The sequence below is a fragment of the Lissotriton vulgaris genome, chromosome 4_1 (assembly GCF_964263255.1).
Source record: "Lissotriton vulgaris chromosome 4_1, aLisVul1.2, whole genome shotgun sequence".
Classification (NCBI taxonomy): Eukaryota; Metazoa; Chordata; class Amphibia; order Caudata; family Salamandridae; genus Lissotriton; species Lissotriton vulgaris.
Window position 1 is genome coordinate 157,017,651 of NC_141691.1, and position 13,995 is coordinate 157,031,645.

General features: G+C 44.5%; 2 protein-coding genes across 2 annotated transcripts in view; both read right to left on the bottom strand.

Annotated features, from left to right (window-relative positions):
- SERTM2 (serine rich and transmembrane domain containing 2) overlaps positions 1-13,995 on the bottom strand; it is a 172,504-nt gene that overhangs the window by 78,180 nt on the left and 80,329 nt on the right. The window lies entirely within an intron of this gene.
- On the bottom strand, positions 8,734-11,025 carry LOC147718515 (zinc finger MYM-type protein 1-like). The gene has a single exon (XM_086967205.1). It carries the CDS (start codon positions 11,023-11,025, stop codon positions 8,734-8,736), a length of 2,292 nt encoding a protein of 763 aa, XP_086823331.1.

Below are 13,995 nucleotides of genomic sequence, written 5' to 3' on the forward strand. Positions count from 1 at the left end.
TGCTATTGAGGTTTGTTTATTCCTCCCAGACAGTGACAAAATGGGGACTAGATGTGGACATGATGACTGGGGGCGTAGCTTTATCCTGCCCCAGTTACACTTCAAAGGGCTTGTCTCCAGCACCCACAAAGGCCCTGATACCAGACTATCATCACCACAGACAGTTTGGAGCCTTGACAGGGGAAGGGAAGAACTTTGCAGAACCAGGTGTTGTGGAAGGACAGAGCCCCCCCCCCCCCCACACACACACACACATAGGCTGCCATCAGGTACAAATATTTAACTTCCAGAGCCACTCTTCAGAACATTCCTGGACCAGTGGACACTACAGAAGAAGGACTGCCTTGATGCTGCGGACTACCTGCTTTCCTTTATCCCAGGCAAACATGAGTGACTTCAAGGGTCAGTGGCTGATGTCTTGTTTGAGCTTCAAATTCCAGATGCCTCACTCAAACTGCCCAGCTGATCTGCTGAAACTGGACCTGCAACTGGTCCTGCCTGAGCCCTGCTGGCCTCTGCTGGAGTGAGTTCCTGATCTCCAAGATATGCCACCCAAGCGCTTGTGCCAAGCTACCAGGAGGGTTAAGCACAGGTTAATTGAGTGCCTTTTGTGGTTCACCCTGACAAGGAATGTGGTTGTTGCCTGAGTGGAGCGTCACCCCCCTCAACCAATCACCCAATTTCTGACAGAGACATTTATTGCTTTTGGTGAACTTGTTTCCTTTCTTTCTTACTTATGGAAGGTTTCAGAAACCAGATTGGAGGTCTATAATTGTAGTGAATAAGGGTGTCCATTTTGAGCCCTGCTGCAGGCCATTGTGCATTTCCTGATCACTCACTCACTGGACTTGTTTGGAATTCCTCGACTTCCTCATGGTCCTGCTTTCTGCATTTCCCATCTTGCGTTGTTGATTGGACTGGGCAGTTAGAAGTTTTTTCTGGACCCCCTTTTTTTCTTTCGTGATGTGAATTATTCCAGAAGTAATTTTAGGATAACCAGTATAATCCTGGAGTCTGGAGTTGCTCCTGGAGATAAACGCCGTTATCTGTAGACAAAGAGGATCCAACACCTGTCACCAAAAAGACCTGCTATTGACAATTTCTGATGTTTATTTATTTCAAAATAAGTATGTCAGCAAAATCTAATCAGGAGATTGATTTTGCCATGTACCAAAATTGTATACGAGAATATGTGTTATGCAGCTTGACAGAGCACAGATTGTGGTCCTCTGCGAAGTCTGCACAGAGCAGCCAACCGTGAGAGTATAGATTGCTTTCATCAATGGCATGTGTTTTCCAACCATGCTATTCAGCCTTTGTTCGCCTTCTTCACCAGCAGGTTGTATGTCAGAAGGCTGCGTACAAAGATATCACCCGTCATAAATATTTTTATTGCTTACTCCAATGGGGTAATATTTCTGTCAATGATATTTAGAACACAATATGTATGTCAGGCGATATTCAGATCATGAAATTCTGGTACCATACACTCCAGGGATGTGATTACCACTAGGCCTTAAAGCAACTGTTAACATAGTGGTTTGGCAAAGCTCAGTGAGCAGCAAAACAAATGAAAAGGCAGCACCAGAACTGTTGCTGGGAGTCTGGTAATTTCAGAGAGGGTATGACTAGTCTCATGACTACCCCCAGGCTATACATAGACAAAGGCAACGTTCATATAGTTTACTTACTATGGATAAGGTGTTCATGTGATTGCATTCCAGAGGAGTTTCTCAACTCTTACTGTAGTTTACAAGGCCCACTAAGACCAATATTGTAGCACAAAATGTAACTATGATGAGAAATGCGGGACTAAGACCAGATCATGTATATAGGTCCTTTGGGGTCATAAACTTGATTCAATCAATCAAGCATAATGTATTACATAGCACTAACAATAAAATATGGGTATGTGGCATGGGATCGGGCCTAATACACCTAACTACCTTTTATTAAAATTGCAAGGGCAACATATTCCTTTCTATTGGTACTAACTGCATGTAAATATTCCCTGAATAGTCCCATTGCATTCTCATTTTAGGTGTTCTGGGACCAATTCACACAATTACCTAAGAGTATGTAAAAGACATAAAACAATTGTTAAAATCGTAAAAGAGTACTACCAGAGAACTGCTTTACATGCTCCAAGATGCCTCTGTGAATAGACCACTTAGGGGTCCATTATGATGTCGGTTTGAAAGCCATCCGACAGCTCGTCGGAGGCTTTCTGCCTGACATCATAGGTTTCTGTCCGACTGCTGTATTATGATGCAGGAGGTTGGAGAGAAAACATACACTTTACGACTGCCATGAAGGTGATAGCATCGTAATAATGGCAGCAGGTACCTCCGACTCCTTGTCGGGCGGTCCCATTTCCGCTACGGTGTAAGTTGGACACTCGTCTTACCCACATCATTATTAGGCCCTTACAGCCTCATGCATCAAGCTAAAAACCGGTCGCAAACAGGCAGATTCTCAGAATCTGCCCCTTTGCGATCGGCATTTTTGCATTTGGGAAGCATCATCCCAAATGCAAAAATCGCAATTTAAGGAATCTCTAAATTAAGATTCCTTAAATTGCGATTGCATTTAAGGAATCCCAAATTGAGATTCCTTAAATGCAATGCATCAAAGTAAAAAAATTAGCGATTTTGCTAATAGGAGTAGCAAATTACCATGAAGTTGAACTTCATGGTAATTTGCAAAAAGTTTGAAAAATGCACTTTTGTGCATTTTTCAAAGTTTCATGTTGCGCACACACATGCTCTTAGGGCATGTGTGCGCGCAACATATGTGCACAGATCAATTTCATGGGTGCAACAGGGTGTTCTTTTAACACCCTGGCACCCTTGAAATTGCATTCTCAATTTGCGATTCTCTAATTGAGAATCGCTGAGAATGTCTTCTCATTCATTCCTATGGGCCTATAGGCCCATAGGAATGAATGGGGAGGTATTCCTTAATTGCTATTCGCAATTTGCGAGTCGCAATTAAGGAATGTTTAGAAATCGCTATTTTTTAAGCAATTTCTACATGCATAGGCTTTTGCGATTCCTTAATTGTGATTCCTTAAAAATCGCAATTAAGGAATCGCAAAAGCCAACATTGATGCATGTGCCTGATTGTCTTTAATGTTTTTCTGAATGACAAAAGTGTTTTACTGCCCCTCACATTGTGAGGAGCATTGCAGGGCACACATGCTTTGGTGGAAAGGGCTTTGCATCAGCTTTTGTTTGGACGCTTTTGTTGACAGAGGAAGCTTTTATCAATGCATCCAGTGCCCGCATGTAAGGTAAGGTACACATCTACGTTCCTTTGTTCCATGTTTTTGTATGAGTTGCCATGGAGAGGCTTCGACAAGAGAATCGGGGTGTTAAATTGGGAACAAGAGGGCACTTGGAGTCTATGTATATTGGCACAGCCAAGAAGATTCACCACTGTTCTGTCCAGGTTCTACAGGACGTGGGGTGTTTTAGAATTGGACCAGTCATCAAGGAGATGACACTGAAGCTGATGCAAAGGCTGCACATATAATGAAAGAGCAGAGGAGACAATACTGATCCCTGTGGGACCCCATGTTTGATTGTCACCGTCTCTGTGCTCACTCTGCTAGTCACCACTCAAACTTTGCTTTTGCGGAGAAAGGAGTTGATCCTCTTACTGGCTACCGTTGACATCCCAACTTGTCGACTGAGGTCATTCAGCAGTTCAGTATAATCCGAGGTATTGAACGCTGCATAAATATCCAAAAGCATTAGCATGGCTGGATCTCTCTTGCCCAACCTGGATTGACTATCACCTAAGATGTCAATGGCTTCTGAAGCTGAGACACTGCTGCTTTCGACAGCCGGGGGAGTTGACAATAGACCAATAATTTTCAGAATCGGAAGGGATTTTCGTTTTCACTTCTGAAATGCCCCAATCTGGAATGAGCACTTTATTATGTCACGAATAATCGCGGAAATATGTTCCAGGCCAACAGATAATATTTTTGGGTTCCAACAATACATTTTTATAGATTTCCCCCTCCGCTTCAATGCTCCTAATGAATTAACGTTCGGTTTTCACAGCAGCAGTTCCTTCATATGAGTGGAGTAGAGCCCCTCCCCGAACACCCCACCTCCTTACACTGCTGTAGGGAAAGCTGGAAAAATAAAATAGGAATATAAAAGGATTTTATTTCCATTTTTATTTCCAGCTTTGTGCTAAAGAAGAGGGCAGGGCGGGGCAAGTGCATCATTGCTGCTGATCGGCAGCAATGACGAGTGGCCCCTTCAGTATGAATGTCGGATTGGCCGGCTACCTTGCTACGGCCAGACCAACATGCACAATTTAACTTTCCAACCCAGCTGTCTTATACAGCTGGGTTGGAAATCAGGCATAGGCCTCCAGTGCTCTTCTGAGTGCAGAGGCAGCCTGATCCAGCCAATCCAGATGCTTCACTCAGGCTGCTTAATAGCATGAGAGCAGCGTCTGGATTGGATAAGGACCAGCAGGAGCTGTAGGACCTCGTATTCGCAGGAGTATGGAGGTTGGGTCGGAATGTGCAGCAGGCTAACGTAAGTTTATTTTCTTTTTTAATATTTAAATGTTTATTTGAATGTATTTTTACTGTAATCTATTTATGTCGCCCCTACCATTTTCACTGCTCAGCACCCGCCACTGGGTTTTCATTAATAATTTGTAATCCCTGGAGTCAGGATTGGGATCTTTAAGTTTCAAAGTCAGGACCTGAGTCATTAAACCACATCTCTAAAGTAATCTAAGCAGTTGTCTTTTATTATGAGTAGCCTTTTACCTTTGGTATCCCTCATGATTTCTCTGCACAGTCAGCCTTAGCTGAAAGCACTGTAAAGATGAACCTATAACATTTAAACAGTTGTTTGACTATCGATATTGTAGAGACTCTAGAGGATTAAACACCCATAATTCACCTGAATTATTCAATCCCTAGAAATAACGTCTTGCAAAAAAAAAAAACTGCCATTTAGTGAATCCTGAATTTCAACCAATGGGAACCCTTTTTCTTTTCATGAGTAAATACATCAAATGTAAGCGATTGCACATAATGTGGTCAATATCCTCTGTTTAGTCAGAACTCTACTGACAAGAGATAAATAAAACAGAAACACTATGTGAAATCAGCTTTCTATATCTAAATCATAGATTAAACGTCCTCTACACTCCACTTAACAACTTGAATGAGTATGTTGTTCTATTTTTTTTTTACTGACAAGAAACTATATGAAGACTGTAGAGAATTTACATCAAGTTAATAAATCAATCATAAACACTCTATTGAAATCATCTCATTATCAGTGCCTCATGTGTTTCTCCATAAACTCCCAACAGCATGCTCATTGAGTCCATCCTCGTCCCTTGACCACCACTTCGTCAGACAAAAAGCCTTTGGTTTCAGTTTGCAACCAGGGACATCTTAAGGATTTTGGGGGCCCGAGTAAAATGTATTTTGGGGGCCTCTGTTCGGAAACGCTTAAAATGTATAATCTAATTTCACCTCTCTCATGCCTTCTTAGGCCAGGTCACTGACAGTGTCCAGGCACGCGCCTCCATATTGTAAGTGTCTCATTATGATGTCGGGCGGAGTTTCCTTTGCCTGAAATTGTCCCGGTCAAGGGACCGACCAGCATCCAGTCAGCGGTCCTGACCAACTAATTAGGATGCGACCGAACACTATTTGGTCCCGCTCCTATACTTTACAATAGGATGATGCATTCTGCCTGGAATGCATATTGCCATTGTAAAATGCGAGGTGCAGTTCATCCCTGCATCCTGTGGCAGGCGCCTCAAGGTGCCTGCCACAAGGTGCAGGGGTCAACAGGGGCCTTCATCCAGAGGCCACGCACTAAAGGGGGTCCTGCTGGGGGCCCCAATGTCGAGTTAGAACAGCCTTTCTGTGTCGTAAAGGCTGACACAGAAAGGCTGTGTCAACCCGACATCGTAATCCTAAGAGCAAAAAGAGCCACCCTTGAGATTACTGGCCACATTCCGACTGGCGAACGGGTTCTCTGAGCCCGTCGGAAGCCAGTAGCAATGACCGTTCGCATTCCTTTCCAACAGACTCCATCATACTAGGTCGGTCGGAAAGGAATCCGACCGGCAAATTACAAAGCGGTCGGAGTCGCTTCCGACCGCATTGTAATTAGGCCCTAAATGTTTTTATGTCTAATATTCACGGATAGTGATGTGTGTTTTCAATATTGCACTCACTTCTTGGGACCCACCCCCTCAGCCTGGATTGTCTTGTGGTGGCCTACTGCGCTAGAAAACCCTCCCACCCCTCCGGACCATGCACGCAACCTTAGCATCATACTGGACTCCTCGCTCACAATGACCTGTCAAATCAAGTCAGTATCCTCATCCGGCTTCCACACACTCCGCCTTCTTCGAAAGACATTTAGATGGATCCACACAGAATCCAAAAAGATGGTCACTCATGCACTCATCACCAGCAGACTTAACTACGGCCACACACTCTATGCTGGCATCACCCAGAAACAGTTTAGGAAACTAAAGAACATCGAAAATTCCGCAGCCAGACTGGTCCTCGACATCCCCAGTCACAACACCTCTAACAACTCCACTGGCTCCCAATCAACAAGAGAATCACCTTCAAGCTCCTCACATATGTCTACAAAGCTCTCCACGACACAGAAATAGAATATATGAACCACTACCTTGCATTCCACACACCCGACAGACAACTCTGCTCCACCAAACTCACCCTGGCCTCGGTCCCTCGGATCCACAAGACCAGACCAGAGAAAGATCCTTCTCCTGCCTCGCCACCAAGACCTGGAAGACCCTGCCTGTCCACCTCAGACAATCTGCATTGTTGACCCAATTCAGAAAGGACCGCAAGACCTGGCCCTTTAAATAAACCTCCATGCCTAGACAGATCAGCAGCCACCCCCTCAGCACCGTGAGACCCTCAGGGGTGAGTAGCAGCACTATGCAAACCCGATTGATTGATCGATTGACTGGTGTCCCTGTACAACCACCAGCATTGGGTGCACGCAACTGCACCAAGCCAGGAGAATACTCTCGGATCACACATATGATACCAAAATTCATCTCTCTTAGGTCTAACTGCGACCAAAACCCTTTTCTCATCCATGCACTAAACATGCAGCAGTTGCTCACCGATTGCCTGGAAAGTGCCTTGGGACCTCGACTAGAGAAAAGCGCTACATAGAAATAATACTGTACAATATAACAGAAGTCATATTTTTTCTCACCAACGTGGGCGTGTAGGGCTCACTCTACAATGAAGGCCGCTGCGGCAGGCACACTGGCTGGCTGCTTCGGTGCTCAGTGAATGCTGTTTAATGAGGGTTTAATTGTTGGTATTAGACCGCCGCCTGTCACGGGCTTTGTCGCGGAACAAAAACATTTCAGTTCTGAGGATAAGTGTGTGTACATGTGCCGTAAATCTCCTGAGACATTTGATGTGGAACATTTCCCAGGTATTCATTTTGACCTCCAGCGCCTGCGTGTGTGCTTTGGAGCGAGCGTCCTTTGTTTTCTCCCGCCAAGTTCTTCCACATGGTCAGAGTTTCAAATGCGACAGAGTTTTAGTGGAATCATGGCAGGGTTTCAGCTTAATGGAAGGCACACTTACATTTAAGGACACATACAGGCCTTGCTCTTCTCTGTACGAAATTAATAACATGTTCGAAACTTCACGTCAGATGTTAAACGCCAGGGATTGTCAGGGTGAGGGTCATCCCCTTTTTACAAATACAGTTGCTTTTCAGGAAATACACTGTCCATGTACTGTTCAGGGCTTAAAAGCTTGGATTCTGGGCAAAAACATCCTAATGCTCTATTCGTGACATTCTAATGTCTATGAGCAAACTTCAAAGACATCACAGAGAGAACACATATTTTTTTTTATTAAACCCCTGAATAATTTCCTATGGGCTTTAGTGACTCTGTATGAAGTAAAACTAAAATCAGTTGTGTTAAATAAGTTAACTAAAATTACATTAAACCTTTGAACACCTAAACATATTTTAGCAGAGCAGAGTTTTGCTCGGCGTTCAGTTCTGCTCTGAACTCAGCCTGGCTCCCCAGAGAACAGCGGCCCTGCAGCGCCCCTTGGGCAAAAAACAAGAACAGCAGCGCGTGAACCGCGACTGGTAAATGAGGTGAACTTTGGTGCCCAGAAGCAGTTCAGAATGCTCCAAGCAGGCCCGGCTCCAGGAATTTTTGTTTGGGTGGGCCAAGGGCGCGTTTGGGTGGGCAACTGCGGGCTCAATGTGTCGCTTCTGGAGGTAGCCTACAAGCCCTAGATTACATCATATGTACTTGCAAACAGGCAGCATGATACAACGGATGGCTTCTGTGTGTACATGGAGCGTTATTTGAAAGTAAGACCAACGTCTGGACCTTACTGCAAACCCTCGAATTCCAGCTCCCCGGCTTCAACACAAGTACTTGAATGCTAAGCATATAAAAAGCATTCAAGTTTAAGCAACGCCTTGACACCATTGCACTAGAAAGGCTGGCTATTTACTCACTGCAATGTGCCCAACACTTAGCTTTCTGCACAAATGTAACCTTATACTTTTTATTTTATTTTCATTTTTTGCAAAGTACTTTCATAGATAAAAAATTCCTGAAAAACAGTAATTTGAAAAAAGAGAAAGGAGTAATTTTGAAAACTGCCAGCAGTTTTCACACCGACCATTTCAAAACTAGCAGTTCCAGTCATAGAGGTAACCTTCTATTGTTCTTTGAAAACTCCCTTACAAACTCATCCATACATAGATTGGCAGTGAGCTCTTTCTCATGTGCTAAAATAGTCAAATTCTGTTTCCGATCATGATTCATTGTGCGTCGGAAAGGTGTGAGGACGCGGGATAGGGTTGAAAAGGAGCTCTCACAGGCTGCTGTTGAAACCCCTATAACCAGAGCAGATACATATATTTCATGAAGTGCTGGGAAAGCTTCAGCATAATCACGTACCAGTTCACAAATTGTGGCAACATCTGCACCATCTGGGACTTTTTTTTGTAACAATGGTTTTGCAACAGTTAGTTCTGCTGCAAGAGTAGCTTTGATTACTTTAGTTAGGTCAAGGAGGGGTTCACACTTGTTCATATCAAGAAAATTTGGTGATGAGGGAACCAAAATTGAAATGGCTTCGATAAGTTCAATGTTCTTCTGGGAGAATCTGGTCTCCATTTCAGCTATTGCTCTGTCCAGAATGTTCAAGATGGGCTGCCTGAGCACTTGCTGTTGAGAAAAGGAAGAGTCATCTGCAGATTGTCCAACTGTTGAAAGTACCACGGAATCTGCAAAGCGGCAGTTGAGAGTCCTCCTCCTTTTTGGTCCACGATTAACACGTGTGGTTTCGTCTAACACATCATCAGAAGAGCAGTACTTGGTAGAAAACATTGGATCTGCACGCATTGATTTCAGGGCATTAAGTGTTGACTGTACCACTTCCACTGCAAAACACAAATTTGTTTGCTGTGTCTGAAACACAGCATTAGCAGGTTTTAAAGTTAAAAGTAGATCTTGTAAAAATTTCCCAATAACATAAACGTTTTCCCTTTGAATATGAGATAGTAAACCACAAGCTTCTGCCTTCAACTCAGATGCAGCATTGTCATCATGATATATGTCTGATATAAGATCAGAAATTGTGTCAATGTTTTCAACCACACATTTTGTAACCTCATAATGGCTGGTCCATCGAATCTCAAGAAGACGTTTGAGAGTTGGCCCATTATATCTTTGACTCACATAATGACGATGAAAAAAATTGTACAGCATATTACAAAGGTCAAAAAATCTCTTTGCCCTTGGTTCACTTTGGATGGCATGTATGACAACAAGATGAAGCTGATGATTGTAACAGTGAATGTAAGGAATATATGTATCTAATCTTCTCTGTATAACAGCCTGAACACCCCCACTGCATCCACTCATCACAGATGCTCCATCATAGCACTGACTTAAAATGTCTTCTGGCTTGAAATCACTGGCAACCAAGTGGCTTAAGATGCGATCAGCTATATACTCAGCATCTAATTGTTCCATCTGTAAAAGACCAATTAAATGCTCCTCCGGCTTGGATTTGCTCACAAAACGCACCATGAGGGACAGATTTTCAATGTTACATTTATCACGGGTGCAATCGCTTTTAATACAAAAACTTTTTGAATCACAACTTTTGTACTTCTTTTTGACCTGTGAGAGAACCATGCCAGTTAAGGTATCTATGACTTCGTTTTGGATACATTTGGATGTATATTTTGCATTCAGGGGAATAGAGTGTATAATTTCGGCTGGCTTTTTATCTTTCTTGAGAGTGTATTGGAAAAGCTTTAAAAATAAACCACTTGTTGAATCAAACACATCTTCATTGTCGCCGCGCAGGGGGAGTTCATTCACAACAAGGAATTGAATGACTTCTCCAATGCTTTTTAAGTAATATCGATTATTTTCTATTACTTTAGTATCTATTAAAAAGGCAATTGTATCTCCTCTTTCCCCTCTCTTAGATGCCTCTGATAGAGCTAGTGCAGCATACGTGTGAGTTTGACCGGCCACATGTTTAGCAAAACCTGTGCCAGATGTTAGCGCACTTTTCCAGTTACGGAAACCAGTTACAGTAAAAACTGTATCCCGATCATTCTTCCCATTAGTAATCACACGACATGGGAAACAAAAGCAAGCATCTAGACTAGCAGAGTACTCCAGCCATGGTCGAGTTTTGTACCAGTCCGAGCTGAATGCCCTCTCACGGTTGCCAAATCTAGTTCGGGGATAAGATTTGAGAAATGGTTGGGATGGTTTATCCCTATGTAGATCTGTAGCATTGCTGCTGAGATGACCTTGATTCTTTTCAAGGTCAATAAAGTCTTTATTCACAGCATACATGTTTCTTTCTTTTGCAACTTCCATGGGTGGTGCTGGTACAGGACTTGGATTATGACACAAGGGATTACAGCTGGCATCTACAGCACCTCTCCGAATGACGAATCTGTCCATGATGCACAAGCTAGGCTTAAAAGCAACTGAAAAAAATATTTAAAAATACAAAAAGCTTTGGTTAGTTAAAAATGTTCCTCCATCAAAATACCACAGGTCAAGCACCTTAAAAAAAAAGTTACTGAAAATCCGTAATAGAGTCCATACGATGATTAAAAAATTTAAAAAAACAAAACCTGAGGTGTGTGATTAAAAACTAGAAAATTCCTCAATAAGCAGTATACAATTGCAGCCATGGATAGCTTTGGTATAATTAAATTATCCGGATATACAGAACAGGCTCTGGTCTTTCATGGCAAATCTGCCATGAGTTGCATGTTGCATTTAAAATAAGAATCTTGAATTATAAATCCCGGAATGAGGGTCCAGTGCTGCACAGACAATGAATGGAATATGTTATGTGTTGTATGGGAACCATTTCAGCTCTCTCCCTCAATACAAAGGCATTCCACTTTTGCATTTTGTAGGCTTGTTGAGCTGCGTACATCTCTGTATGATTCATGAGGACTGAAACTTTTTATGGTATGGTTGCTCATTTAGGTCTCTGGTGGATTTTTTTCTTCCAATAAAGAATCAATTTGTTTTGAGTCTTTTCCAGCCACAATACAATATCCGGCATTTTATCTGCCCACGGTTTCCAAAATTAGCCTGTTCGAGGACTAGTTATAAGAGTGGAGCAACGCAGTGTGGCCTACTTGGGGAGCGTTTCAGTATTGTGCGCGAGTGATCAGACTGATGCTGTTACGTTTTATTAGGTCATTGCAAGTAGATGTTTAGCAGCAAGGAGAGGAGAATGAGATGGAATACCTGTAAATTACATACATTTTTTTGTTGTGAGTGACTGAGCAGGTTACCTTAGGATCCACCTAGCTACAACAGATGAGCCATCCACCACATACTTGAGAACAGCAGTCATAGTATAGCTCTATATTACCCTCCAGATTGCCAGAAGAACACCCAATAGGCCTGAATGGTCTATAGTTAGCAATGGCAAATGATCTTGAGTCCAACCAGCAGTGATGACAAGCGATCCAAAGTAGCGCACCCATTAGAGGCAGACAAAATAGACCTGCCTAGGAAAAGTATTGCATGAATACAGGCATATAGATCGATGGCTTTGGGTCCTTCTAGCAGCAACAGATGAGCATGCCAATACATTAGAATGTCCAAAGAGTTATAGGCAGCCAGTATATATATAAAATGCATCCACCTAGGTGCGACAGAGGGGTATCTCAATCCTTTCACCAGATACAGGTTGCCATTTTAACTTTAAGAAATGTGTACAAAGCACAATGTCATTCAATAATGCAATACCTCTACGCAGTGGCATCAAGACCCCCACCCCCATCCAACACTGCTTTCACAGCTTAAGTAGGGGTGTTGTTGAAACATCAAGTAGCAGCCAGCCTGCACTAGGGCCATGATACACTGGCTATGATAATAGACATTTGAGAGAGAGGCAGAGGTAGAAAGCAGGCAGGAAAAGTGAAATGAGGGACATATAAATAGAAAAAACTGTACTCCTGCGTGTGATAGAAGGGGATAACAGTGGCCCTAATGACCCAACTGCTAATTAAATAGGCAAAAACATTACAGGGTCTATTATAGCGCTGGTGCGAAAGTATTTATTGGTGTCCCACCACTGACCTCTCACTCGGTAGACACCTTTACTACCACCCTCCAACAGTGCGCTTCATCTCTCCTTAGCCCCTTTCAGTCATAACCTCCTCATCAGACTCCCTCCCTACCACCCTCCACCTGTGTCCCTCATCACTCCAAAGCCCCTCCCCATGACCACCTCCTCAGACTCCCACACAAATACCCTCCACCAGTGCCCCTCATCGCTCCATAACCCCTCCCCCCATTGACCTCCTCCTGAGTCCCTCACTGCCACCCTCCACCAGTGTCCCTCATCGCTCCAAAGCACCTCCCCCATGACCTCATCAGATTCCCTCATTGCCACCCTCCTCCCAGACTCCCCCACTACCACCCTCCACCAGTGCCCCTCATCTCTCCATAGCTCCTCCTCATGACCTCCCCCTCCTCGGATTCCCTCATTGCCATCCTCCAACACTGGCCTTCATCTCTCCGTAGCCTCTTCCCCTCATGACCTCCTCCTCAGACTCCCTCCCTACCACCCTCCACCAGTGCCCCTCAGCGCTCCATAGCCCCTCCCAAATACCTCCTCCTCAGACTCCCTCCCTACCACCCTCCACCAATGCCCATCACTCCAAAGCAACCCCCCTCATGACCGCCTCCTCAGAATCCCTCCCTACCACCCTCCACCAGTGCCCATCCCTCAAAAGCAACCCCCCTCATGACCGCCTCCTCAGAGTCCCTCCCTACCACCCTCCACCAGTGTCCCTCATCACTCCAAAGCCCCTCGCCATGACCACCTCCTCAGACTCCCACACAAATACCCTCCACCAGTGCCCCTCATCGCTCCATAACCCCTCCCCCATTTACCTCCTCCTGAGTCCCTCACTGACACCCTCCACCAGTGTCCCTCATCGCTCCAAAGCACCTCCCCCATGACCTCATCGGATTCCCTCATTGCCACCCTCCTCCCAGACTCCCCCACTACCATCCTCCACCAGTGCCCCTCATCTCTCCATAACTCCTCCTCATGACCTCCCCCTCCTCGGATTCCCTCATTGCCATCCTCCAACACTGGCCTTCATCTCTCCGTAGCCTCTTCCCCTCATGACCTTCTCCGACTCCCTCCCTACCACCCTCCACCAGTGCCCCTCAGCGCTCCATAGCCCCTCCCAAATACCTCCTCCTCAGACTCCCTCCCTACCACCCTCCACCAATGCCCATCACTCCAAAGCAACCCCCCTCATGACCGCCTCCTCAGAATCCCTCCCTACCACCCTCCACCAGTGCCCATCATCACTCCAAGCAACTCCCCCTCATGATCTCCTCAGACTCCCTTCCTACCCCTCCACCAGTGCCCCTCATCACTCCAAA

What these genes read in the sequence shown, in the direction of transcription:
- LOC147718515 (XM_086967205.1), bottom strand. Translation starts at nt 11,025, where the DNA reads ATGGACAGATTCGTCATTCGGAGAGGTGCTGTAGATGCCAGCTGTAAT.